Genomic DNA, 27,800 nt, shown 5'->3' on the forward strand with positions numbered 1-27,800 from the left:
GAGAAGGAGGAAAAAAGTCAAAGCAATCTAATTAATAAACTAGAAGTGCATTTTGTAAATATGTTACAGTTATTTTGAAAAATTGACTGTAGAATTGCAGAATGAATTTTGGAAGAGTTTTGGAAAGGGTAATGAGTTTATTTCCAGTCCTATCTCTGCTGTTGTATGTTTAAATTTAGACAAGTTACTTAATTTCTCTGAGTCTCAGGTTTCTCCTCTGAAAAATGTCAACATTAAAAGGGAAACAATTAATTGGGATACAATCTTTGTAGCAACTTTCTCTAGTAAAAGTATCATTCCTAAGATCTATAAGAAAATGATTCAAATTTTAAGAATAAGAACCACTTTCCAATTGGTAAATGGTCATAAGATATGAACAGGTACTTTTAAAGAAGATCCTTAGCTATATGGAAAAAGTGCTTCAGGTCAATAGTAATTTGAGAAATGCCAATTAAAGCAATGGTGAAGTTCTGCCTCATACTCATATTGGCCAAATGTAATTTGACCAAAAAGTAAAATAAATGATAGAGAGGACTGTGAGGGAAAAGGCACATTGGTAGCATTGTTGGTAGAATAGTGAATGGATACAATTATTTTGGAAAATAATTTGAAATTATATCCCAAAAATCACCAAACATGTCCATTGTAAAGCAGAGAAATAAAAAAGGTCCCATGTATACAAAAGCTCTTAGAGGTGGCAAAAAAAATCTGGAAATGGAAGAAATATTCATCCATTGAGAAATGGCTTAAGAATTGTGGCATTTAAATGTAATGGAATACTATGGTTCTGTAAGAAATGAGGAAATAGTTGATTTAAAAGAGATATGAAAGATTTATATGAACTGCTGCAGAGTAAAAGAAGCAGAATCAAAACAATTTAGACCAGGACTGTCCAACCTTACTTAAAAGTTTTTATTGAAACAGTAGATGATATATTTTGATTTGCCTTTATAGTGAGAGCTCTGCAGTAGCTTGGCTTCATTTACTAAAGCATTTAGTAAACCCACAGGAGGTCACATTTTGGACTGCCTTGATTTATACTACAATATCAAAATACAGATGAACAATTTTGTTGACTTTTATAAAATGATGAAGCATGAAATGAGCTGAAGCAGGAAAACAATTTATACAGTAACAGACAACCTTATAAAGACAAGCTTCCCTGAATGCTATAAAAATTCTGATCAATACAATGACTATCAGTGATTCCAGAGGAGTGAAACATGTTACCGATCTCCTGACAGAGGTGATAGATTCCAGTATAGAGTGGATATATCTGTTTTTAATATAACCAATGAAGGAATTTGTTTTGCTTGACTATATATATATATATATATATATATATATATATATATATATATATATTTATATATATATACACACATATGTATATGTGTATATATATACATATATATATATATATGTTTGTTCAAAGGAATTTGGGGGTTTTTCCCCTCTTTCAGTGGGTTGGGGAATGGAGGGAAGGAATATAGATTTCTGTTAAATAAAAAGGAATTATTTTTAAAAAGAGGGATTGGGGTATGCTACAGATTTATGTACTTTGAGAATAGACCACTGTCTTGGTTTGGTTAATGATTTTACTTTATTACAGAAAAGTCCACAGGGGATAATCTGAATATGTGTATAAAACAAAAACATGTCTTGAAAATAAAGACAGCAAAATAATAAAGTTGGCAAGTTTGACTAACAGTCTCTAAGATCATTTTCAGCTCTTTTTTTATCTTAATTTCTCTGAATCTTGCCCTATTGATTTTCATTATGAGATTGACAGAAAAAAGAAATTTGGCTTTAAAATAATAAACATTATTATAATATTCTATTTGAAATGCAGAATTTTTTAAAAAGTTGAATAATTAGAGGTAAGTCACTTTCTGGCAAAACACCAATAATAACATTCAAAATAAGTCCAAAAGCATAAATATTTTAACGGAAAAAAAAATCTTCATTTCCTGGGAGAGGCATTCAAAGAAGGAATGTGGTACTAGTCCCCTTTAACCCAGACTTTTACTGAATCTATATCTTAACTGGTAGACATTCCCTCTTAAGACTCTAATGTATAAGTTGTACCATGGAGGAATTTTATCTTTTTTCTTATTATTTCCTAGTTTATTAACTTAATAAAACAATTTTAAGATCATTTATATCTCTTGATCTATGTGTCTCTGAGATGTTAAGTTTCTATTCAATATCAGCATACAGCTTGTTATGTATTTTATCATATATTATTAATGTTATTTATTATATTACATAACTATAACACATTAGTTATTGGAGAAGAGAGTGTGTCATGAAGATAAATTTATTTAATCCTAATTTACCTTTATTTCCTTTAGCCACTCTAACTGTAGAATTGACTTTATATAGACTTGTTTTGCAGTGAATATATTATAAGTTTTGATTGTCTCTTTGCTTTTCTTTCTCTTACCTGATATAATGGAGGAAAACTACGAGTTGACTAGGGAATGACTTCAAAACTTTTTTATGTGATCAAATAAGTAAAAAATAAATTTTGTTCACAGATATGGGTACATATGCTTATACTATCAGATATACAATTAGAAATACAATTAGAAAGTTACTTTTTGAAGAGCACTGGTGCCCTTTAGAATTGTCTTGAAGAAATCAGACCTTTTAAAAATCTAAGGGTGCTTATTTCAACCATCTAGTATAATTAAATGCTGCTTATAAATGAATGAATAAATTACTTCACTGTGTCTTTAGTTCTAAAAGATTGGTCTGGCATCTCTTTTTATGAACACCATAGATTTTTTAAAAAATGCTTTAGAGATGTTTGAAGCTCAAAAGCAAATTATTCCCTTGGAATTGTTGACCTGAATAATTTTCTTGTATTCTTTGCCTCTGACCTAATCAATGATCCTCAGTTTAAATGAATCTCAAGTGAATGGGAAACATTTCTCACACTGGAGTCTTGTTTAGGCTCACAACTCACAAATCTGGATAACTTATAAACAAAGTTGTAGAGTTTTATTATTATGAATCATTTAAAATTTGGTGTCTTATTTTATGAATATGGTTCCTTTTCTAAATTATCAGAGAATCTTACATTTTTGAGATTCCTTCTACATCATCTTTGAGATATGTTTATCTTGGCAAGGTAATAAGCATTTATTAAGTGCTTACTGGGCTAATAAGATCTGGGTTATAAATACAAACCAAAAAAGAAAGATAGTCCCTGACCCAAAAAAGTTTACATAGGAAAGGGAGCTGAAAAACTGAAGGGTAGGTATTGAGTAGAATCATCTTTCCCTCTTTCTTGACACTTTTCTAATCTTAATTCAGCAGAAGATGGCATTAGCTTTTCTGGGCTCCTAGGCCATTATGATGAATCCAGTATTGAACTTCCAGGCTTCTCAAAAACCCACATCTTTTAGGGGTGGCTAGGTGGCGCAGTGGATAGAAGCCCTGGCCCTGGAGTAAGGAGTACCTGCATTCAAATCCTGCCTCAGACACTTAATAATAATTGTCTAGCTGTGTGACCTTGGGCAAGCTACTTAACCCCATTGCCTTGCAAAAAAAAAAAAACCCCTAAACCCCCCCCCATCTTTTTCACATGAACTACTATAGATCTATATACCTCCCTAATCTTGCACATGTGCCTTACCAAAAAAAAAAAAAAACCCAGAGAAACAAAAAAACCTCCTAATATTGGATTTATTTCTATGTATTAGACAGGTAAGACCTTTTCAGACAGTAATTCTGTCATCCAATATGTTTTCTATTCCTTCTAATCTTGAGCTTCTAATTCAATATTTCCAAAAAATGGGGATATGAACATGTCCTGAAGTAACCCATTAATTTTTGATCAGTTATAATTCTTAGAAAGTATTTACTTATATTGAGCTCACATCAAGCTCATATCTGTCTTTCAGTAAATGACACTCATTGTTCCAAGCAAAATAATTATAACTCCTCTTATATAATACAGTACTTCAAAAATTTAAAGGTTACTAGCATCACTTCCCTAATTCTACTTCTAGATAATGTTTCCTTCAATCTATCCTCTTATGGAATGGTTTTGATGAGACCTCCATTATTATTGACTTTTGGGGGGGGAATGCTTCAGCTTTTCTGTTCCTAAAAACATGACAGAACTGACTAGCTCCTATTGTTTTTCTAAATTATCTAAAAATCTTACTTTTTAGGAATATCTAGGATTATCTAGTTATAGGAATTCTTTCTATAAATCCTTGAAATGAGTTTATCTTCACAAGGCAGTAGGCATCTATCTATCTATCTATCTATCTATCTATCTATCTATCTATCTATCTATCTATCTATTTAGGTTTTTGCAAGGCAATAGGGTTAAGTGGCTTGCCCAAGGCCACACAACTAGGTAATTATTAAGTGTCTGAGGTCGGATTTGAACTCAGGTGCTCCTGACTCCAGGACTGGTCCTCTATCCACTGCATCACCTAGCTGCCCCCACAATAAGCATTTATTAAGTAGATTGGTCTAGACTTATATTCTGGATTAATCAGACCAGGATTCAGTTGGACTACAACATCATTCTTCTGGAAACTATAGCATTAATTCAGACTGAATCCTAATAGGAGTGCATTTAGAATTAAGTTCTTAAGTCAGAAGTCAACGGCCCCTGTAGCCATGAACACCACCAGAGGTTCTAAACCTATGACCATTAATTACTTGTGTAAATCAGGCTGTAATTTTTCTGTTGGAGTGAAAATTAAGCAAGTTCATCAAGTCATAGAGTTGGAGGAATTGCGTTTAATCCATAAAAATACATATGGAGTTTAAGTATTACTGTGCCATTTAAAAACCTCTTTGGTGCATTTTTATTTTTAGGTATGTGTTTGGGAAGTATCATGCCATTTCACAGAATTGGAATTCCAAAATACCACTGTGGAAGCATTAATATTTCTTTTTGTGTATGTGAAAAGCCTTCCATCCTATTTCTTAGCTAAATATTTTTCAGACAAATAAAGTTGACTTTCATTTTCAATTCAACAAACTAAACATCTGCTGTGCTAAGTGCTGGATATTCAAGTAAAAAAATACAATGAGGGAAGAGCACACTCTGGCTGCTGATGGAGAAGAGAGAGGTACCTGGAAAGTTCTGAAAGATAGAAACCCTCTTTAAAGGAAGGCTTTGGGAGGAGTTGACTGCCCCCCCCCCCCCCCCCCGCCAGAGGAGAATGGCAATTGAGGAATTGAATTAGCAGTTTGATAACAGATTTCAGTTTGATTATAGATTATCAACATGCGTTTTTCCTCTAGTTTAGCTATTTGTCCCAGAAATTCTAATGTGTTATTGTTGTTTTCTTACCTTCTTTTTACCCTTTAATTTATTTATGCATTACTAAAATATTCTTATTTAAGAGTAAACATAATACCCCTCCCTCACAAAATTATAAAACCCTATGAGAAATGAAGTAAAAGAAAAAGAGAAAAACTGTGTTTCAATCTGTGTTCTGATACCATCAGCTCTGTCTTGAGTGGATCGCTTTCTTTATCATAAGTCCATCATAGTAGTTACTTCCATATTTTCCCACAATTGTTGTTGATTGTAATTCCCTCCATCCTTCCTTCCCACTACCATCTATCATATTTTCTTTCTCCTTTCACTCTGTCCCTTTTAAAAAATGTGCTGTGGAGCACCCAAGTTGTGCAGCAGACAGAGTACCAGCCCTGGGGTCAAGAGGCCCCAAGCCCACATCCCACTCTAGAGAACTAGCAACCACTTGACCCCATGGTCCCAGACAGAACACCAAATCCCAGCACCTTGCAAAAAGTAAAAAAAGAAAACGTGCTATATCTGACCATCCTCTCCTATGATCTACCCTCTGCTCTATTACCCACATCCCACATCCCCTCTCCCTGTCACTCTTCTCTCCTTTTTCTTCTGAATGTCTCTACTCTGTTGAGTGTGTATGCTGTTTCCTCTCTGAGCCATTTCCAATGAGAATGAAGGCTCCCTAATTACCCCTCGCTTTCCCTCCTTCCATACCATTGCAAAAGCTATATGAAACATCTTAGACTATTCTACCTCTCCTTTCTCTTACTTCTAATACATTTCCCTTTCACCCATTGACTTCATTTTTACCATATATTATATCTTCAAATTCAGCTCTCTCCTGTGGCTCATCTATAAAAGCTCCTTTTACCTACTCTATTAAATGAGAAGGTTCATATGAGTATTATCAGTATCATCTTTCCATGCAGGAATACATGTAGTTCATCATCATTAAGTCCCTCATAATTTACCCTTCTCCTCCACTCTCTGTGCTTCACCTGAGTCCTGTACTGGAAGTTCAAACTTTCTATTCAGCTCTGGTCATTTCAACAGGAACATTTGAAATTCCTCTGTTTCATTGAAAGTCCATCTTTTCCCTTGGAAGAGGATGTTCAATTTTGCTGGGTATTCTTGCCTTCTTAAATAGAGTATAAAGAATGTGATTCTACTTTATTTTCTGATTCAGTGTCATTACTATCCAGACTAATTTAGATCTGTTTTTTAAGTTTTTATTTTCTATGAAGCATCTACTTCTGGAAGGTACCAGGGTTGCTTCTATTTCATTGTGATAACCACAATTTTAAAAGAATTAGCATTCTGTGTTAGTGTTAGTGTGTTAGCATTCTGTGTTAGTGTTTAGAAGTCATTTTCTTTTTTTTTTCCCCCTAAGTTCCAGGCTATATTCCAGAGAGTTCAGATTATTAGTCTGTCCTGCAGATATAACTATAGAGGATCCTCACACTTCTTACTCAGTTACCGCTAACTCTTCTGTTGTTAATAGTTGTTATATATTTATTTATTTATTCATACATATTTAATATTTATAGCACCTATTATAGAGTTGATATGCTGGATAGAGTGTCAGACGTGAAGTAAGGAAGATTCATTTTCCTGAGTTAAAACCTGACCTCAGACACTTAATTAGATGTGAGATTGGGCAAGTCACTTAACCCTTTTTTGCCTCAGTTTCCTCAACTGTCAAATGAACTAGAGAAAGAAATGACAAATCCCTTCAATATCTTTGCCAAGAAAATCCTAAATGGGGGACCTGAAGAATTGAACATAACTGAAACAAGTATTATATATTTGTGTTATATAACTATATGTTATATATGTTATATATAAATTTATATATTTATTATGTTTATATATTATATTTATATATAAATATATGTAATTTATATATAATATTTATATATATTTATGTTATATAACTATAACTATCTATTTGCATGAAAGATACTTGTGACTTCATATGACCCCCTGAAGCAGCAGTTCTAATATATCTTGTATTCTGATCAGTCCTGTATTGTTGCTTAACAAAGATATTATTTGGCTCTGAAGGTAGAGGGACAGGATTTATAGCTTGCTTCAGTTAACTTCATTGGTCCTCAGTTTCCTCATTTGTCAAATGAAGGAGTTGAATAGATGACTTCTGAGGACCCTTTTAACTTTAGATCTAGGATCCCATGATTTATTGATCTTTCCACATTGTTTTAGCTGCCAGTGGAAATCACTTTGGCTTCACTCACATACGTATGTGGTTTCCCCTGATGGGAATGTAAGCTACTTGAAAGCAGGGGTGGTCTTTTTTCTCCTTTTTTTTTGATATCTCCAGAGCCTAAACAATACTTGGCAATTATCAAGCACTTAATCCATACTTGCTTGGCATAAAAGGAAGCTGTTAAGCTAGGTGTGATGTGATCTGGGTTTTTTTACCTTGGCCTACCTGTGTAAAATATCCTCATGCTTGTCATATAAGGGCAGAGAGTGAGCTGTAGATCACCCAGCCCCCTTCAACATCCTTCAAGGTGCATTTTATGAATGAATGGTTTCTTAGACCAGTGGCAGCTGTGACCCCTCAATTCCCTGAACTCTACTCATTTTCTACACCCTTGGTAAGGAAGACTCACTATTTATTCCTCTTATCTATCATGTTTTTTTCCTGAGCTTGATACTGTTAAGTCCCGAATGTAGTTTAATAAATAAAAGACAGCTTGTCCCTTAAAACCTTAATTTCAGTTTTTATTTATGGCTCGGGCTTATGATTCATAATATATGGAGAGGACTATATTTATTCTGTTGAGTCAAGAAAGCATACGCAGCCACAACTTCCACAAATTTCCTGTGGAAGAAGGATCATAACAACCAGTTACCTAAAAATAGCCTTGTTCCTTTTGGTTTTAGTACATTTTGTGGGATTCATCACTGGAGCAGGTGGAGTTGGTTTCATTTTCTCTTTGGGCTAAGGAATATTCCAGAGTCTTTTTTATCTATTTGCAACCTTTCTGTCTTTGCCATTAACTGGTTGTCTTTGTTCTATATTCTATGCCTGTTTTGTTACTCTCATTAGAGTCTAAGGTCCTTCCCACTAACAGTTGTTTCATCTCCAGCACAAAACAAAAGTGCCTGAAACATAGTGGTTACTTGATAAACCCTTTTTGATTTAATGTTGATTTATTAAGTACTAATTTGTCAAGTCCTGTGTCAAGTGAGCAGAGGTAATCTCAAAAGTCAATCATCAAACATATAAGTGCCTACTGTGTACCAGCCACTGTGCCAAGTGCTAAGTATACCAAAAAAAGGGAAGGGAACAGACAGTACCTGCTCCTAAGGAGTTTATAATCTAAAGGGGGAGATTGCATGTAAACAAACATATCCAAAGCAAGTCAGATACAGGATAAATAGAAAATGATTAATAGAGAGAAGATACTAGAATTAAGGGTATGGAGAAGACTTAGTAAAAGATGGAATTTTAAATGGAACTTAAAGGCATAGGAAATAACCTGAGGGATACCTGCAGTTACAGCATGATTTGGAGACAAAGAAGGAGCCATCCTCTCCATCCCTGTCTCAAGAAACTTATATTTTAATTTACCCATATATGTGTGTGTGTGTGTGTGTGTGTGTATGTGTATATATATATATATATACATATATATATATATACACATACATACATACATACATACAGACTTTGGGGGATCATAGATACCTGGAGAATTTTTTTCCTTTGGCTTTTGCAAGTCAGTGGGATTAAGTGACTTGCCCAAGGTCACACAGCCAGGTAATTAAGTATCTGAGGTCAGATTTGAACTCCTTACTCCAAGTTGGTGCTCTATACACTGTGCTACCTAGCTACCCCTGCGAATTTTTTTTTTCAAAGCCTTTTACCTGAGGTGGTAGAACTTGGGCTGAATTTGAAGGGTATTAGAGATTCTGAGTGGCCAAGGTAAGGAGAGGGGAGTGCTAAAAGAATGGGTTTGGTTGGAATGTACTTAAATGGAGACAAAGTAAAAGTTAATAAACCTGGAAAGATAGACTGGAGACAGATTGTGAAGGGCTATAAATGCCAAATGAGTATTTGTATTTTATACTAGAAGTGTTTGGGAGGTATTAGAGATTCTTGAACAGACTTGAATGAATAATATTTTTTATTTCTGTTTAAGATTCTATTTACCCTATAGCTCAACTGAATAGACTTAAGGAATGACTAGTTGCAAACCAAATTTATTTTGACTTTACTTTTTCCTGTCTATATATTCTGTCCCCAAATTTTTGTGGTAAAGAGTTATTCTATGTAATTTATTTAAGTTATTCAACCTATAGCTTATCTAAAGACTCTATTGGACAGAGGTACAAAGAAGCAGTGACAGAGAAATAGATCATTGTTGGAGTTGGAGGTTGGGAGATCATGGTGGCTGGGAAATTTTTCCATAAAGAGATGGCATATTGCTTGCCACTTTGGTTCCATCTAGTCCTCAGAAGTTTGAAAGTTCTGCAAGCAAGCAGATGCTTGTTAAAGAAAAATATACTTTCCCATCTTTTCAGGTGTTCTGAGGCTGCCTATTATAATAACCTCTTCCTCTTTTCTTTTTTTGGTCATTGTCCAGAAACTTAATTATCCAGTTGAATAAGACTTGTTGGGAACCTTGCTGTATTTCCTAGATAGCTTTTGCATATATTTCATTTTCTATTTCTCTATTGTCATCTTACCTAATCTGCCAGTTTTATATATATTGAGACTTAAGTCTTCAGGATGTTATTTATTTCTGTATCACTATGACTTCTATAGCATTTGGAGAGTACAGTTAATGGGGAAAGAGACAATAATGTTAATGAAAAACAGGTATTAAGAATCTGCTACCTCTGACTCAATTCTGTTTTGTTTTTTTTTATTTATAGACTGGCCTTATTATTGCCTGCTACCAAGGTTTTGTGGATATTGTAGTAGCCTTAGCAGAGTGCCCTCATGTTGATGTAAACTGGCAGGACAACGAGGGAAATACAGCACTCATTACAGCTGCACAGGCAGGTAAGGCTTTGCTGTTCCTTTTATTCTTGCTAATAATATCTAGCTGTAAAATCTGGGTACTGTGACATAGTGGATAGAATATTGGACTTTAAAATAAGAAGGCACTTCAAACCCCATATCTTGACACTAGTTTTGGGACCAAGGACCTTAAAGTTAAAAAACAATAAATATAAATAGTGTGTGTGTGTTTGTCTGTGTGTGTGTGTGTGTGTGTGTGTGTGTGTGTGTGTGTGTGTGTGTGTACTGAGGATGATGGATCGCTTGAGTTGGGAAGCTCTGGATACAGTTGGTCCAAGTCAATAATGTGTCTTTTGCACTAGATCTGGAACCAATATGGTAGAATTTTAGTGAGTTATATGGGGAGGGACTAAGAGAGTGAACCATCACAGACTAGACACAAACTGGGCCAAAGACTCCTTGTTGACCAGGAGTAAGGTTGCGCTTAAGTTGCTGCTCTAGTTCGTGTCTGGGCAAGATGGAGAGGACTCAGGCCAATAAATAACTAATTTGTATAAAATGTTTTACAAACCTTACAAAGCTATTTGATATGTTATTGTTGCTAGTTTAGCTATATAATCCTATGCTGTAGTTAACACTTAAATTCTTTAAGTTCAGACTTTTTTTTCCTGTATACTCAAAAAAACACTTAAAACACTTGAAAGCCTGTTTAGAATTGCCTTCACAGTTAGTTTGCATGTTATACAGGAAACACGAGTCATTGTTTTATATGTCTATATTGCAGGCAGGGGCTGACAAAAGCCCTAATATTTTCAGTTTTTGATTGGAAAAAAATGGGGGGGGCTGGGTGGCACAGTGGATAGAGCAATGACCCTAGAGCCAGAAGACCTGAATTCAAATCTAGCCCAGACACTTAATATTTATAATCTATGTGATCTTAGGCAAATCACTTAACCCCATTGCCTGACCAAAAAAAAAAAATAGAAGAAAATGAGACACTCCTAGTCAAACCCTGTAAAAAAAGATTTACCTACCCATGATAGGGGGAAAATACTTAGCAAGGACACTGATTCAGGTACAAGTCAGCTCCCCTGTCTCTGAGTTGTTGCCTAGGACAAACATCAAGGATGAATTTATGCTTTCCCTGGTTATTCTCTTAGAGTCCAAGGAGTAATGTTAGCAGCTTTTGGTTCCCTGGTCTCAAAAATAATTTCAATATCTTTTTTCCAAATATTTGTTTGTTTGTTTATTTGTATATTCATCTATTTTTTAAAATTTTCAGCCACATGCAAAGATAGTTTTCAACAATCATTTTTGTAAAGCTTGAGTTTCATATTTTTCTCCCTTCCTCTCCTTTCTCCCTTTCCCCTGATAAAGAGCAATCTAATATAGGTTATACATTATAACTATAAATTTTCTATATTAATTATGTTGTGAAAGAAGAAGCAGAACAAAAAGAAAAAAATCCATAAAACATAAAACAAATATTAAAAATTGAAAATAGTAAACTTTGGTCTACATTAAGACTCCATAGTTCCTTCTCTGGATGTGGATGATATTTCCCATCACAAGTATTTTAGAATTATTTTTGATTATAGCATTGTTAAGATGAGCAAGTCCATCATAGTTGATCATTTCCCAATATTGCTGTTAATGTTTACAATGTTCTTCTGGTTCTGCTCACTTTACTCAGTGTCAGTTCATACAAGTCTTTACAGACTTTTCTGAAATCATCCCACCCATCATGATTTCTTACAGAACAGTAATACTCCATCACATTCATATGCCATAGTTGTTCAGCCATTCCCCAGTTTGAAGAGCATTCCCTCAAATTCCAATTCTTTGCCACTCCAAAAAAGAATTGTTATAAATGTTTTTGTACAAGTGGTTTTTTTGCTCTTGTGGTCTCTTTGGGATAAAGATCTAATAGTAGTATTGCTGAATCAAAGGGTATACACAGTTTTATTGCCCTTTGGACATAATTATAAATTGCTCTCCAAAAAGGTTGGATGAATTCACAGCTCCACCACCAATGCATTAGTGTCCCAGTATTCCCACATCGCTCCAAAATTGATCAGTTTCCTTTTATTTTTTTGGCATTTTCAATAATTTTTTAAAATGTGATTTATTGGGGCAGGTAGGTGGTGCAGTGGATAGAGCACTGGCCCTGGAGTCAGGAGTACCTGACTTCAAATCTGGCCTCAGACTCTTAATAATTACCTAGCTGTGTGGCCTTGGGCAAGCCACTTAACCCCATTGCCTTGCAAAAAAAAATGTGATTTATTTAAAGCAAATGGGGTTAAGGTGACTTGCCCAAGGCTACACAGCTAGGTAATTATTAAGTGTCTGAGGCCTGATTTGAACTCAGATCCTCCTGACTCCAGGGCCAGTGCTCTTTCCACTGTGCCACCTAGCTTCTCAATTTTCAATAACTTTTAAGGAAAAGAACTAGCCCAACCCACCTACCTGGGATGCCGATTGATATCTCTATTACATTATTTCCTTTCCCTTCTCCCCCCCCCCCCCCCACCACTTAATGCAGTCTTAGAGGTCTCCTAGAGCCATGGTATGAAACTCAATTAGCAATGGATCCCTACCACATGTTGCCTTAGAAAACCACAAATTAACATTATGTCATATTGTTCTTTTGTTGACTTTGTTAAAAATTTCCCACTTCCATTTTAATGGTTTCCAAGCATCTGAAGTTTTGCTGAGATGTTCTGAGAGACCTTCTACCACTTAAGTGTCTTTAGGACTATTACTAGATCACCCTGGCTTTAGGAATGCCAGAAGCCTAGTAAAGGTATCAAGAAAGGAAGAAAAACTAATCCCTAAAGATAGTTAAAACAAATCAAAGGACAATAAAAGCCAAGTAATTACAGCCTCAGAGAAGGAAGATCAGAAATTCTAGAATTCCCTTCCCCATTCTGCAGTCCCATGACACTGACTTCCTTGGTGTTCCTTAAATATCACATTACAGCTCTTCATTCTCAGTATTTTCACTGGCTGTTGTCCCCCATGCTTGGACATTCTCCCTTCTCATCTCTTCCTCCTGATTTCTCTGACTTCTCTCAAGTCTCAACTAAAGTCTCATTTTCTTCAAGAAGTTTTTCTCAATCTTTGCACTTTCCCTCTGAAATGACTCCCAATTTATCCCAAATATAGCTTGTTTGTAAATGTTATTTACTGCAGTCTCCTCAATTTATCTGTTTTTTGTCTCTTTGTATTTATGGCACTTAACACATTAAGTGTCAATAAATGTTAGTTGATTGTCTGAAAAGACCTAGTCCTTAGTCTGAATGATGTGGTCCATGTGGTGGGAGATGCTACATTTTGTTGTTGCTGTTGTTGTTGTCCAGTTTTTTCTATCATATCTGACTCCTTGTGACTCCTTTTTGGAGTTTTTTCAGTGGCTTGCCATTTCCTTCTCCAGCTTATTTTACAGATGAGGAAATTGAGGCAAACAAGGTTTGACTTGCCCAGGGATCACATAGTTAATAGGTAGCAGAGGTTGGATTTGAACTCTGGCCCTTTATCCACTGTACTACCTAGCTGCTCCAGGCTACCTCTCAGCAGTTTGCAATAAGTTCCATGATACCCCTAGATGCCATTCTTCTTTAAGAAGATAATTGGTGCTAACCTTTGGGAATTTGGTCCAGCAAAATAAGCTTCACAGGCAACCATAGAAACCCTTGAAAGAAGTTGCAGGTTTTAGAACTCCATGATAAAATGATGTCCTGTTACAGACTGGTCTTCTCTCTGTCCCTGTTGGGCTCCATCCTCTTTGATTCACATACTACCACTGCAGAATTGAGGATGGACTAATTTGCAAAATCACTTGCAAGCCCTTCTTCTGTGTTTCCTTTTTAATCTGTAGGAGGAAAGATGACTTTCTTGAGATTGATGTACCTCTAGGTTTGTTCTCTGGCAGTCATGGTCATTGTGATTACACTCTGTCCTTGCTGCTGGGTTGACTGGCACTGCCCTGCATTTCAACTCAATTCAGTGCCAGTCATGGGATGATTTGAGAAAAAGTGATGATATAGTTCATTTTGACCCATATTTTCTTTGGAAATAGATTATTTTTTATTTAACTTTTAAATAATACAAAAATGAAAAAATAAAAATAAATAAATACAAAAGTGGACATTAGTTGCTATGAAGAAGTGACTTTGCCCTGATTTTTTTTTAATCTTTAACTTGACTGATCCTGCTCATTAGCAATCATGTTAACCAGTGAAGAGGCTGCATTTGCACTCAATACACTTGAGCCTTTTTCTAGGAATACTGCTGATTCTTGTCAGTAAAACTTTAAGAATTGACCCAGAAGATTCATGGCCTTAATGTAATTTTTTTAGACAGCATGTAAACCTATATATAGTTGGATCATATTGTGTATAGTGGAAGTAAAATGTAAGAAAACTTAAAAATCTGGGTAGGGGCTGGGTTGTGAAGGGCTTTAAATGTCAGGAATTTTACATTTGACCCTAGAGGTAATAGATCCATCCCTGCAACTCCTTAATTGGGGAAGGGAAGTGAAATGTTCACATGGGCTTTAGGAAAAAAGTTTTGAAGGCTAAGTAGATTGATGGGTTGAGAGGGGAAGAGGTAATAAGAAAGGAGGATCAGTTAAAAGGCTGTTACAGTTGTCTAGGCAAGAAGTGCAGAGGATCTGTGGAGAGAGTATATGAACTGAAAGACAATGTCAAAAGCTTCCATTGTGATGAGAGACAGACATACATATACACACACAACTGAGAGAAAATAACTTTCTGAAGTTTAGCTGCAAAAGTATAGGACAATATCTAGTGGTGAAGGTAGAATAAAATGAGGATTTTTTTTTAGGTTAGATAATGCATGAGTATGTTCATAGGCAGCAGAGAAGGAACTGTTAGAAAAGGAGAGATTAAAGGTTATGAGAGAGTGGGGATGATACTGAGGACATTTGTTGAAGACAGGATGGGGTCGAAGAGATAGGAGTTCTCTGAGATTTGGTAGGGGGAAGAATGGGGGGGGGCTTAATTTTATTTGGTAGGGGAGTTGGTACCAGGGGGAGGCTTGAATAAGGGATGAAAAGATTTGTAATAGCAGCTGTGGTGACTGGAAGAGTGAATCAAATAGGGAAGTGTTAAAGAATTGCATTACTGCACTGAGGGTTTGGTTGAAATTTATAGTGGATCCAAGCAATATGGCTTTTTTTTGTTTTGTTTTCTCTGACTTCATTCAGCAGCAGATTAATACAAATTAAGAACATATATGGCAGAAATGATCTGCAGTTGGGTTTAGCAAGATGTTATTTTCCATCTGACATGACTCTTAATGATATTTGAGTGTAGAAGATGAGAAAGAGTTAAATTAATTCACTAAAGCAGAAAGTAGTTAGAGTTATCTAGGGTGATGACCTGGAGAAGAATTTGGGAGAGGGGGAAATGAAGTGGAGGAGAAAATATTCTCAGTAAGAATAAAAAACAGGAATGGAGTCAGAAAACAAAGGGAAAGATGGAACAATGAAAGATTTTGATCCGATATAAACATGTTAGAGTTCATAACTTAGAAGTAGAGCACATGTGGCTTTAGAGAAGGTTAGATGTGTTTCCATCAGTGTGTAGCTGATTGAGAGGGAAATAGGTTCTGTCACTGAGGAACTAGGAAATTGGTGTAGTGGAGTGCATTGATATGTATTATTATCATGGCTTATCCAAATTTGATGAGCATGCCATCTATATATTTAACCAAGTCATTGGTAAGAATGTGACACTGCCCAGAACCAAATATAGATCCCTGGGGGTTTTCTGGTAGAGGTCTTCTGCCACATTGATATGTACTGTTAACAGCTATTCTCCTGAGTCTGACCCTCTGCCCAGTTCTGAATCCACATAGTTGAATTAAAATCTCTCCATATCTATCTTGCCATCTTCTCCACAAGAAAAGCGTGATAATGCTTTATCAAAAGCTTTGCTAAAATCTAGGTAAACTATTTTCTCAGCATGATCCTTATTTCCTGGTTTAGTAAGCCTGTCAAAAAAGAAAATGAGTTTAGTCTGTCATGACTTGTTTTTGATGAAACCATGCTGGTTCTTTGTAATCACTGCTTCCTTTTCTAGATGTTTTATCTAAATAGTCTTATATGTATTCTATAAATTATTTAACTTAGTAAATGTTTAATGCTTCTGGGAGTTAGAGACCTACAGAAATGGATAGAATAAGGCAGCTCATGGACAAATTCTGCACAAACTCGCTGCAGGGGAGCAGCTAGTGGTTTTTGTTAGACACATAATACCCTCTACTTTTCCAAGAGTATTGTTCTGAACTTTGCAGTGGTGTTATGCATTGGTTTTGTAATTGGAACAAATGTCCTCCAAGGACAAAGCCAAGACCACCTTGTTTTGTTTTTGTTTTTTTACTTGGGAAAAACTAAATAATTCTATTGAGCTAAATAATTTGAAGTCATGAATACTTAAACATCATTGTATGCTCATGGTGACTCATATATAGTGGTAGCTCAATAAAAATTTGTTGAATGAATAATAAGTTAAAAATTGATACAGTATCCAGTTGAATGTGAACAAAAACCATACTTTTGCACTTCTTGCCATTGCAGCTGTATTGAATATTTAGGCGCCTGTAAAAATAGAAGATATGGAAGTCTATTGACTTAAAAATTTATTTTTTATTCATTTAAGGCAATGAGGTTAAATGACTTGCTCAAGGTCCCACAGCTAAGCAATTATTAAGTGTCTGAGGCCGGATTTGAACTTAGGTCTTCCTGACTCCAGGGTGATGTTCTAGCCACTGTGCTACCTAGCTACCCCAATTCTGTTGACTGTATTAGGAAGTAAGTTCACTGAGCTGTGTTTCTATCCATTAGAATTCCTAGAGTATTTTGGGAGAGAGGAGAAAGGTGATCAGTAAATATTTAATACTGTTTCAGCCAGTTCTTTTTTTTCCTTCTCTTTTTTTAATTAAAGATTTCATTAATTTTTGAGTTTTACAATTTTTTGCCTAATCTTACTCCCCCCCACCCCAGAAGGCAGTTTGGCAGTCTTTACATTGTTTCCATGGTAAACATTGATCCAAATTGAGTGTGATGAGAGAGAAATGATATCCTTAAGGAAGAAACATAAAGTATAAGAGATAGCAAGATCAGACAATAAGATATCAGGGGTTTTTTTTTCCCTAAATTTAAGGTAATAGTCCCTGGTCTTTGTTCAAACTCTGCAGTTCTTTCTCTGGATACAGATGGTATTCTCCATTGCAGACAGCCACAAATTGTCCCTGATTGTTGCACTGATAGAATGAGCAAGTCCATCAATACTGATCATCCCTCCCATGTTAGGGTATACAATGTTTTTCTGGTTCTGCTCATCTCACTCAGCATCAGTTCATGCAAATCCCTCCAGGTTTCTCTGAATTCCCAACCCTTCTGGTTTCTAATAGAACAATAGTGTTCCATACATATACCACAATTTGCTAAGCCATTCCCCAATTGAAGGACATTTACTTGATTTCCAATTCTTTGCCACCACAAACAGGGCTGCTATGAATATTTTTGTACCAGTGATGTTTTTACCCTTTTTCATCATGTCTTCAGGGTATAGACTGAGGAGTGGTATGCTGGATCAAAGGGTATGCACATTGTTTTTACAAATATTTTTTATATATTAATAAAATATTCTTGTTTAAGAGTAAACAAAATACCCCCTCCCCCCAAAAATAAAGACTTGCTTGAGTGATAAAGTAAAGGGGGGGAGAAAAATATTAAAATTAAAAAAATAATAGTAATAATTGTAGGTATGGCCAGGTGGCGCAATGGACGGAGCACCAGCCCTGAAGCCAGGAGCACCCAAGCCCATATCCGGCCCCATGCACCCAACAATCACCCAGCTGTGTGACATGCAAGCCACCCCAACCCCACTGCCCTGCAAAAGCCAAAAAAAAAAAAAGAAAAAAAAAGACCCAAAATAAAATAAAATAGCAATAATAGTAGGGGTGGCTGGGTGGCAAACAGAGCATTGGCCCTTGAGCCAGAAGTACCCGGGTCCAAATCCGGCCTCAGACACCCAACTATCACCCTGCTATGTGGCCCCAGGCAGGCCATCCAGCCCCATTTGCCCTGCACCCCCCCAAAAAAATAATAATAATAAAAAATGTGCTTGAGTCTTTGTTCCAACACCAACAACTCTGTCATGGGTGGATCACATTCTTTATGATAAGTCCATCACAAAAGTTACTTCCATATTTTTCCAACCTTGCCATTGCTGATCGCAACTCCCTCCTTTCATATTTCTCCACTACCATGTACTATGTTTTCTCTCTCCTTTCACTCTGACTGCTGTAGGGTCACTGAGTGGTGCAGCATACAGATCCCTGGCCCTGGGGCCAAGAGGCCCTGAGCCCCCCCTACCACCCCTTAGGCTCAGTATCCACCTGGCCCTATGGTCCCCGACAGCCCATCCAATCCCAGCCCCTTGCAAGAAGTAAAAAAGAAAATGTGTTATATCTGACCACTCTCCCCCCATGGTCCATCCTCTCCTCCATTACTCACATCCCCCCCTTCCCCCATCCCCCCCCTTCTTACTCCAGATGTCCATACCCCATTGAGTACATATGCTGTTTCCTCTCCTAGCCACCTCTGATGAGAGCGATGTTTCCCTCATTCCCCCTTGCCTTCCCCCCTTCCATATCATTGCAATAACTCATTGTAATAAAGAAAAATCTTATTATATGAAATATCTTGGCCTAGTCCCCCTCTCCTTTTTCTTTCTCCCATTACATTTCCCTTTTTTCTATTGACTCCATTTTTACACCATATTTTATCTTCAAATTCAGCTTTTTCCTGTGCTTCGACTATAAAAGCTCCTTGTACCTGCTCTATTAACTGAGTATTATCAGTGTCATTTTTCTATGCAGGAATACATGCAGTTCATCATCATCAAGTCCCTCGTATTTCCCCCCTCTCCTCCAATCTCCTTGCTTCACCTGAGTCCTGTATGTATCCGAAGATCAAACCTTCTGTTCAGCTCTGGCCATTCCAACAGGAACATTCGAAATTTCCCTGGTTCATTGAAAGTCCATTTTTCCCTGGAAGAGGACATTCAGTTTTGCTGGGTAGTTGATTCTTGGTTGCATTCCAAGCTCTTTTGCCTTCTGGTATATTATATTCCAAGCCCTACAAGCTTTTAATGTAGTTGCTGCTAAGTCCTGTGTGATCCTGACTGCAGCTCCACGATATTTGAATTGTGTCCTTCTGGCTGCTTGTAATATTTTCTCTTTGACTTGGGAGTTCTGGAACTTGGCTATAATATTCCTGGGGGTTGGTTTTTTTTTTTTTTTGGATCTCTTTCTCAGCAAGATCGGTGGATTCTCTCCATTTCTATTTTCCCCTCTGCTTCCAGGCTATCAGGGCAATTTTCCTGTAGTAATTCTTTGAAAATGATGTCAAGGCTCTTTTCCTGATCATGACTTTCAGGTATTCTAATAATTTTTAAATTATCTTTCCTAAATCTGTTTTCCATATCAGTTGTTTTTTCAATGAGATGTTTTTTTCTTCTAATTTTTCATTTTTTTTTTGGTTTTGAAGTAATGAGTCCCGATTTCTCGTAAATTCATCAATCTCCCTGACTTCTATTCTGTCTGAAGGTTTTGTTCTCCTCAGAAAGTTTTCTTATCTCTTTTCCCATCTGGCCACTTTTGCTTTTTAAAGCATTCTTCTCCTCAATAACTTTTTGAACTGTTTTATCCATTTGACCTAGGCTGGTTTTTAGCATGCTATTTTCTTCAGCATTTTTTTGGATTTCCTTGCCTAGGCTGCTGACTTCATTTTCATGTTTTTCCTGCATCTCTCTCATTTCTTTTCCCAGTTTTTCATCTAACTCCCTCATTTGATTTTCAAAGTTTTTTTTGAGCTCTGTCATAGCCTGATCACAATTTCTGTTTTTCTTGGAGTCTTTAGATTCAGGAGCTTGTGCTTCCTCATCTTCAGACTGAGTATATTGATCCTTCTTGGGCTCATTTGCAAAATATTTCTCAATGATGTTCCTCTTTTTTCTCTGCTTGCTCATTTTCCCAGCCTAAGCCTGTTTTTAGGGTGCTTCCTGAGCTTTTGGGACACTTCCACAAGGGTCTCAGTGTGTGAGGCTCTGTCCTCCCTCCTGGTTTGTGAATGACCATAAGCACCCCCCTCTGCCACGGGGCTGTTCTATGGTGGGGCCTAGATTGCGATCAGGATCTGAATGTGGTCAGAGCCCCAGAGTCCTGTTCCAGGGGCAGAGGACAGAGCTCTGCAGTCTCTCTTCACTCCCCTCCCTAGGTTCAATGTGTTCGTGCCCTGGGGGCTCCTGCTTACGGGCTCTGCCTGCTTCTCTGTTTCCTGGATCTGGGCTGCCCTGGCCAAGTTGCTGACTGAGTGCCCTGAGGGCTGGGCTTCATGTGCTCCTTCTGGCAGAGGTCCCCCATTGTTCCCCCATGGCTCCCAGTGCCCTGGGGCTGCCTCCGGGAGGGAGGCTGAAGTTCTTTCACTCTGGGGGGGTAAACCCTCGGGCAGGCCGCCCCTCCAACCTCGGGGAGCAGAGCCTTTCTGCTCTTTTCCAGGTTACCTTGAGTAGGAGAACTGCCTCATTGTATTCCTATGTGAGTTCTGTCTCTTTAAAATTTAGTTAAAGTCCTTAGTTTTGAAGATTTATGAGAGATTGCCTAAGAGAGGATCCGCTCTTGTCACCATCTTGGCTCCGCCGCCCCCTTCAGACAGTTCTTAATTAATTGAAGTAAAATGGAAAACTTGTGTAAAGAGTTCTGAGATAATTAGGGAGACCAAACCCCTTTCCCATATCTTCTTTAAACTCCCTTTGAGAAAGCTTTTACAAAAGATATTATATTATAAAAATGGACTGGTCATTTTCTTCCTTTTCTGTTTCCCTGGTCTCCTTTCCTGGCATGTAGATCTTGAAATTACCAAAAGACAAAGCAGCAGGGAGAAAAAAGGCAAAGAATGGTCCCTGATTAACTAGAAGTTGATGTCTGTACTACTCTTGAGTAATACTAATGTTAATATTATGCGAGCAGAGGTAGGTGAGTCCACAAATAGAACACTCTGTCTAGAGTTAGGAAGATCTGAGTTCAAATCTGCCCTCAAATTGTTGTTCTTGAAGAGGACCAAAGACATTAGGAGAAGGATGTCTTAACTTGCAAGTGAACTGGATTTACATGAGGCAGAGCTGAGCAAAGTCATCAGCCTCATTCTTTCCAGAGTCATCAGAGTCCAGTGGCAAGACACAGGTCAAGGTGACTGGCAGTGGCCCAGGATGCAGTTGGAGACCTTGGACTTCTCAGTTTGTCTGAGGCAACATTCATTTAGTGATTAAAGGCTAGTTTATAATTGAGACGAAAGATAGCCTAGTTTGCCTTCCCAAAAGAATCAGTCTGGGAGAACAAGACCCTCAGAGTTTCTGGGCAGGACAGAAAACAATTTCTATTACATTACTCTGAGGCATCTGACCTCAAACATGTACTAGCTATGTGACCCTGGGCAGGTCACTTAACCCATGTTTGCCATAACCTACTGGAGAAAGAAATGGCAAAGCACTCCAGTGTCCTTGCCAAGAAAATCCCAAATACAGTATTGGCGTACAAGGGTCCTTGAGGTTACCAAGTTGGACACAATTGAGCAACAACAAAATTATGTATATACTTTCATTTTTTATCCCTTTTAACATCAAAATATGAAGAGAAATTTCCTCCCTAATTTTCACAAGAATAGTGTTATTAGTTTTCAACATTAGTAGGAACTTAGTAAATGATATTGCCTTAATATTTAACAAAATCTTCTTTACGTAAGTATCAAAATACAGTTGGATGGAGAGTGGGCCTGTAATTTCACTCATATACAGAGGGAAAATCCATAAGTAGGTAATTTATAGGCTTAATGAGTTGCCAAGACAACTGATTTGATCCTTTTGAGGGTCATACAGCTACCATTTAGGCAGAACCTGAACCCAGGTCTTGAGGCTTTGAGGCTCTTTCTACCCATCACACCCTCTTTCACTCAGATACTAAATAAATGTTAGTTACTGTACAAGAAGCTTGAGTCTGGTTTGTCTTGTTCCTGGGTAGGACCCTCTTGGCTTAAAAGGGATGAACCTTTTAGAATAGGTTCTGATCCCTGGAAAGAGAAGAAAACAATCCCATTTTATTGAACCTTCTCTGTCTTGAATCTTCTTTGAACTCCATGCATTCTAGTCTTTTTGTTGTTGTTTTTGTTGTTAAGACTATTTTCTTAATCTTGGCCAGCTAGAAGTATAAAGGCTACTCACAGGTCTAATCTTAATCTAATCTGGCAAGGGAGCTTTGATTTGCTCCATTTCCAACCTGGAACAGGTCACCTTTTTTTTTTTTTTTTTTTTTTTTGGTTTTTGCAAGGCAGTGGGGTTAAGTGGCTTGCCCAAGGCCACACAGCTAGGTAATTAATGTCTGAGGCTGGATTTGAACTCAGGTCCTCCTGACTGCAGGGCCAGTGTTCTATCTACTGTATCACCTAGCTGCCCCCATTTCACCTTTTCTTATACAACCCATTGTAATGCAGATACCCTATTGGCTTAGACCATTGTATCTTAGAACTTTCTGAGTTCCAGAGTTTTTGCCAGACTCCATATCCCCAGTTGCTAAAATTAAAGCAATGCACCAAGGCAGCTTGGTGGCGCAGTGGATAGAGCACTGGCCCTGAAGTTAGGACGACCTGAACTCCAATCCAACCTCAGACATTTAATAATTACCTAGATATGTGATCTTGGGCAAGTCATTTAATCCCATTGCATTTCAAAAAAGACAAAACAAAAATAAAAACAACAATAAAGCAATGCACCACCAGATTTAGCTGATTATTGTCTTTTAAGAAGTAAATTATTTTTAAAATACTGTTTTTATTTCACCTACAATTTTCATCTTCCTACTTCCATCTCACAAAGAGCCATTTCTTAAAAAACAAAGAATTGTTCAGAACACCAAAAAGAAAAGGAAAAAAATGAACAAAACCAATCAATATTGAAAAAGAGTTGTCATTATCTGCAAAATTTCATACCTGGGAACACTGAACTGCTGCAAAAGTCAAGCAGATAATCTATCTCTTCTTCTGGGTTTATTCTAGGGTAGTGGTTCTTAACCCATGTCTGAATTTTTTGTTAATATTTTTGTAATTTATTTTAGTATCATTTATTTCCTTTCCATTCTTTTGTATTTTATGGTTTTAAAACTGAGAAAGGAGACCATTGATTCACCAGGCTGCCATGACACATAAAAAGTTAAAAAGTCTAGTTCTAGAGGCTAATTGTTTCCTGTAGTCATCTTTCTCTGTGACTCAGACTCTTTTCAAATGGGGACAGCCTTCATGAGTGTGTATGGTTTACCAAAGAGTGAACTTATTTAACTTATGCCTCTAGTAAAAATAATTCACAAATTTTGTTTTTATTCACACTTCTTTAAAGACTGTTTCCTTTAGACTTGTCTTTACTTGAACTATGGGCTTGAAAAGTATCTATTAAGCCTAGATCTCTGATGTGAAACATAAGATTATTTGCGAAGTCTAGATAATTTTTTATTATGAGCCTAGTGAACATCAGAATCATTACTTTGGGTAATGTTTTATCTTTCAATAACTAGACTTTAAATGATACACTTTAGTATATGTAAGGCACAGTGCTTGGTCCTGGAGATAAAAATATTTCTATATAGTGGGTCCTTATTAGCTATTTGTTGATGTGAAAGATGTTGCTGATCAATTTCTTTCCATTTTTATAGAGAACCAAACTGAATGAAACCAAACTAAATGAAACCATGTAAGTCATAGTTAGTAGTACAACTATAAGTTAGGCATCAGAAGGAATCTTGACATTAAAAGTAATTAGACATTAAAACTACTAAACTTGTGAAATTAAAGTTAACAAACTTTATGTTTAGTTTTAAATTAAAACTTATACAATTTTGGAATAATATCAGACCTAAAAGGAAGCTTCAAAATTACTTAATATGTTTCCCTTATTTTGTGTTTGAGAAAACTGAGACTCAGGAGTTAAAATGACTTGCCCCTAGAACTTGACAGATAATTTTCTTATGCACGTTATTTCTTGAGTACCATCTCTAGACTGCTATGATTTTATTAATCATACAACCAATTCAGTTAAATTTAACCAATATTTCTTAAACAGTTATTCTTTATGAGACATTAGATTAGGTGCTGGGAAAACAAGAATAAGAATACAGAAAGGGTTGCTTTGAGGAGGTGGACAAAGCATTGTGTAAAAAGCACTTGTGCATGATTTGGGAGCAGAGGTCAGGACCAGGGCCTCCAGGAGTCTCTTTGTTTATTGGACTGCTCATGGTGGGCTGGGAGGGGAAAGTTCTTAGAAATCCTATTTCCTTTGTATGCTCCCCCTCCCCAAGTCATTTCAACATTTTTAAATTTAAACATTTTAAAATATTAAATTTTAATTTAACAAAATTTTAAATTAAAAAATGTTAAACTCACTGTTTTTAATCCCTCCTCAAATTTCCTTGTATATTTTGTATCCCTTCCCCCCTTCCCTGCCTTGTAAATTTCCTGATGTCTGAGGTATTTTGGCTTTGGTTTTGGTTTTATCTTTTTTCATTTCTGGATCAGATCACTGATGTAGGAAGCTTCATGCTTTGATATTTCCAGGATCAGAGGATACAAATGCAAAGAATGAAACCATGGTTGAATTAAGATCCTTGGTAGGACCCTCCAGAACTTGCTCTTTGCTGGCATAACCTTTATGAAGCTAGGATCACTTCTGTCCATGATCATGCCTTGATGTAGGATTTCTGCATGTTCTTTTATACAATTTCACATATGACTTCATGCATTCTTGTTTTCAATTCCCTCATGGCAGGGACTGTATTTCCCAGTTATTTTCTTTTTTTCCAGTAGGTCCTCCTCTATGGCTTTCCCTGAAGAGGAGCTTGTTGACATCCTTGTTGTGTTCCTGCCAGGATATAATATCTTATATGGAGCGCCGTACAATTTACTAAGCACTGTTTGGTGTCCAAAACCTTTCACAACCTGGCCCTTGCTACTTTTCTAGTTTTCTTATATCTTGCTCCTCCAGTCCCTTCTCCTTCCTAGCCCTCATCTATGTGATCCAGTGATACTTTTGCATTGGCTGGCTGGCTGCCCAAGTCTGGACTGTTTTCCTCCTCAACTGAGCCTCCTCACTTCTTTGACTCTGACTTTGAGTTTTAGCTGAAGTTAAATTCCCATTGTCTTCAAGAAGCCTTTATTGATCTCCCTTAACCCAACACCTTCCCTCTGTTGATTAATTCCTATATATTCTTTATAAAGCATTTTATATGTCATTTGCATGTTGTCTCTATCATTAGACTGTGATCTTCTTTGAGAGCAGAGACCCCTTTGTCCAGGACTTAGCACCATGCCTAGAAAATACTAGTTGCTTTAATAAATACTTTCTGACTAACTGATTCTGTGGTGATCCAGTGAGGTGATGTTAGTGAAAGGGACTCAAAGAAATCAATCAGCTTCCCCCAGGTCACCTGGTAGTGAGAGGCAGAGGAGACTGGTTTTTGTTGTTTTGTTTTTGCAAGGCAATGGGGTTAAGTGGCTTGCCCAAGGCCACACAGCTAGGTAATTACTAAGTGTCTGAGGCTGGATTTGAACTCAGGTACTCTTGACTCAAGGGCCAGTGCTCTATCCACTGCACCACCTAGCTGTCCCAGGAGACCTTTTTTTTAAGGGCTTATTTTAAAGGACTTATTAATTAACATACTACCTGCACTTAATTAAATATGCTTATTTCCTTCCTTCTGACTCCAAAACCAGGCTTAGTTTGCCTTTTGTGATTTTGTTGTTGCTAATGGTGGTATATATAATACAAAGAATAATCCATTTGTTCTTTTTTGTAAATGAATGCTAAGATTCCAAGGACCTTCTGCTTTATGTTTATGGTATGCTACCTTTACTAATCAGAAAGGATAGGACTGGACTGAAAAACTCAGTTTTCAGCTAAGTTTATCAGTTAACTTATTTTTTTTTAAATTGACATTGTTTGCCCTAAAAGAAAAAAATTAGAACCATTTTCTCTTTTACAGGTTTTTACATCTGCTAGCAACTGTGGGTGTTTAATTAATTATAGTTTCATTAGAGTATAGGTAATAATAGGTTTTTTTCATTAGTGAATAATCTCTCTACCTTTAGTGTCTACTTGTTAGCTCAGAAGAGCTATACTTCATCATTAATTTTAACAGTATTTTTTTAAGGATGAGCTATTTTAAAAATAACTTTAAAATGCTAATTTAAATAATTAAATATTTAATAAACAACAAAAAAGATTTAAAAATTCTTTAAAAGGTATAATTTCTATATTGGTTTCTCTGCAACAGGGACTTCTGCTAGGAATATTTTAAGAAAATAAAATGACTCATTTTAATGATTTATATGGCTAGCTAATTAAATGATTATTGTGATCTTTTTATTTATAGAACTTTTTTATCTTAAACTGTACATATCTATAACACAGTGCATATATAGGTTATATACATTATATACATATGTACATGCATATATTAGCTATACTTGTTATTTCATTATTAATCATTGCTTCATGAGTTTTGCTTGATCTCTCTCCCTGGAAAGGAATTTAACTTTGCGTATCCTTTTGTTAGTAGAGAACCATTTCCAATTAAAAAAAAACATTTTGATCTTCCTGGTATCTTTATGTATATGTGAACGCTGAACTTTATGAAGAAAATTAAAGCTCTATAGAAAGTCCTGTGAAGTACATTTCTTTTTGTCTGATGTTGTTCCTGAAAGATTTGGGCTGTTTATTCAAGTTTTGATTGTTTATATTTATTCAAGGTGAGCTCAGAAATTATTTTTTAAAATGCTTATATTGACTTGGCATTTCCTTCTTTTGATATTGATTTCAGTTGAAATTGAGACTGTCTTGTCAAGCAGAGGCTTAGAGAGAATTGGATTATCAAATCAGCTCTCTACTTCTGTTACCTTATAGACAGCCCTTTTTTCCCTTCAAATGAAGTAGTTTGACTTAGAGAGCTAGCAGGTATCTTAAAGATAATTTATCATATGAACTGAGCTTCGCTGGTTTGTCCCAATATGCTCCTGTAGCAGAATCACAAGAAATTATACTATTGAACATACATTGTGTCATATGTCTTGCTGTTTTATGTCTATTTTTAATGGTGAATTATATAAAAAAAGAGGACTCTATTGAATAATGCAAATTTTTAATAGAAATTATATACTTTGGGGCAATTATGTGATTTGGGGAGGTAGGAGGTATTGGATGAACAGGGAAAATTTACTAGTTTACTTTTTTTTTTCCCCCATGCTATGCAAGCCCAAGTTTTATGAGCTCTGGCAGGACAGTGTGGGACATACTTACATGTGTTCAGTCATGCAGTGAAACTCAATATGTTCTATCAGTTTTGTACCAGAAGTTTGGCAAACCTTTGAAAACTAAGGTTACTAATCTT

At 36.4% G+C, this 27,800-nt stretch overlaps 1 protein-coding gene across 1 annotated transcript in view; it reads left to right on the forward strand.

Moving 5' to 3' along the window:
• The window catches only part of ANKRD33B (ankyrin repeat domain 33B), a 108,458-nt gene that overhangs the window by 56,203 nt on the left and 24,455 nt on the right, over positions 1-27,800 (forward strand). Inside the window, exon 2 of the mRNA XM_074208682.1 lies at positions 10,199-10,328. Coding sequence (XP_074064783.1) covers positions 10,199-10,328 — 130 coding nt within the window. The remainder of the gene's footprint in view (positions 1-10,198; positions 10,329-27,800) is intronic.

The sequence above is a fragment of the Macrotis lagotis genome, chromosome X (assembly GCF_037893015.1).
Source record: "Macrotis lagotis isolate mMagLag1 chromosome X, bilby.v1.9.chrom.fasta, whole genome shotgun sequence".
Classification (NCBI taxonomy): Eukaryota; Metazoa; Chordata; class Mammalia; order Peramelemorphia; family Peramelidae; genus Macrotis; species Macrotis lagotis.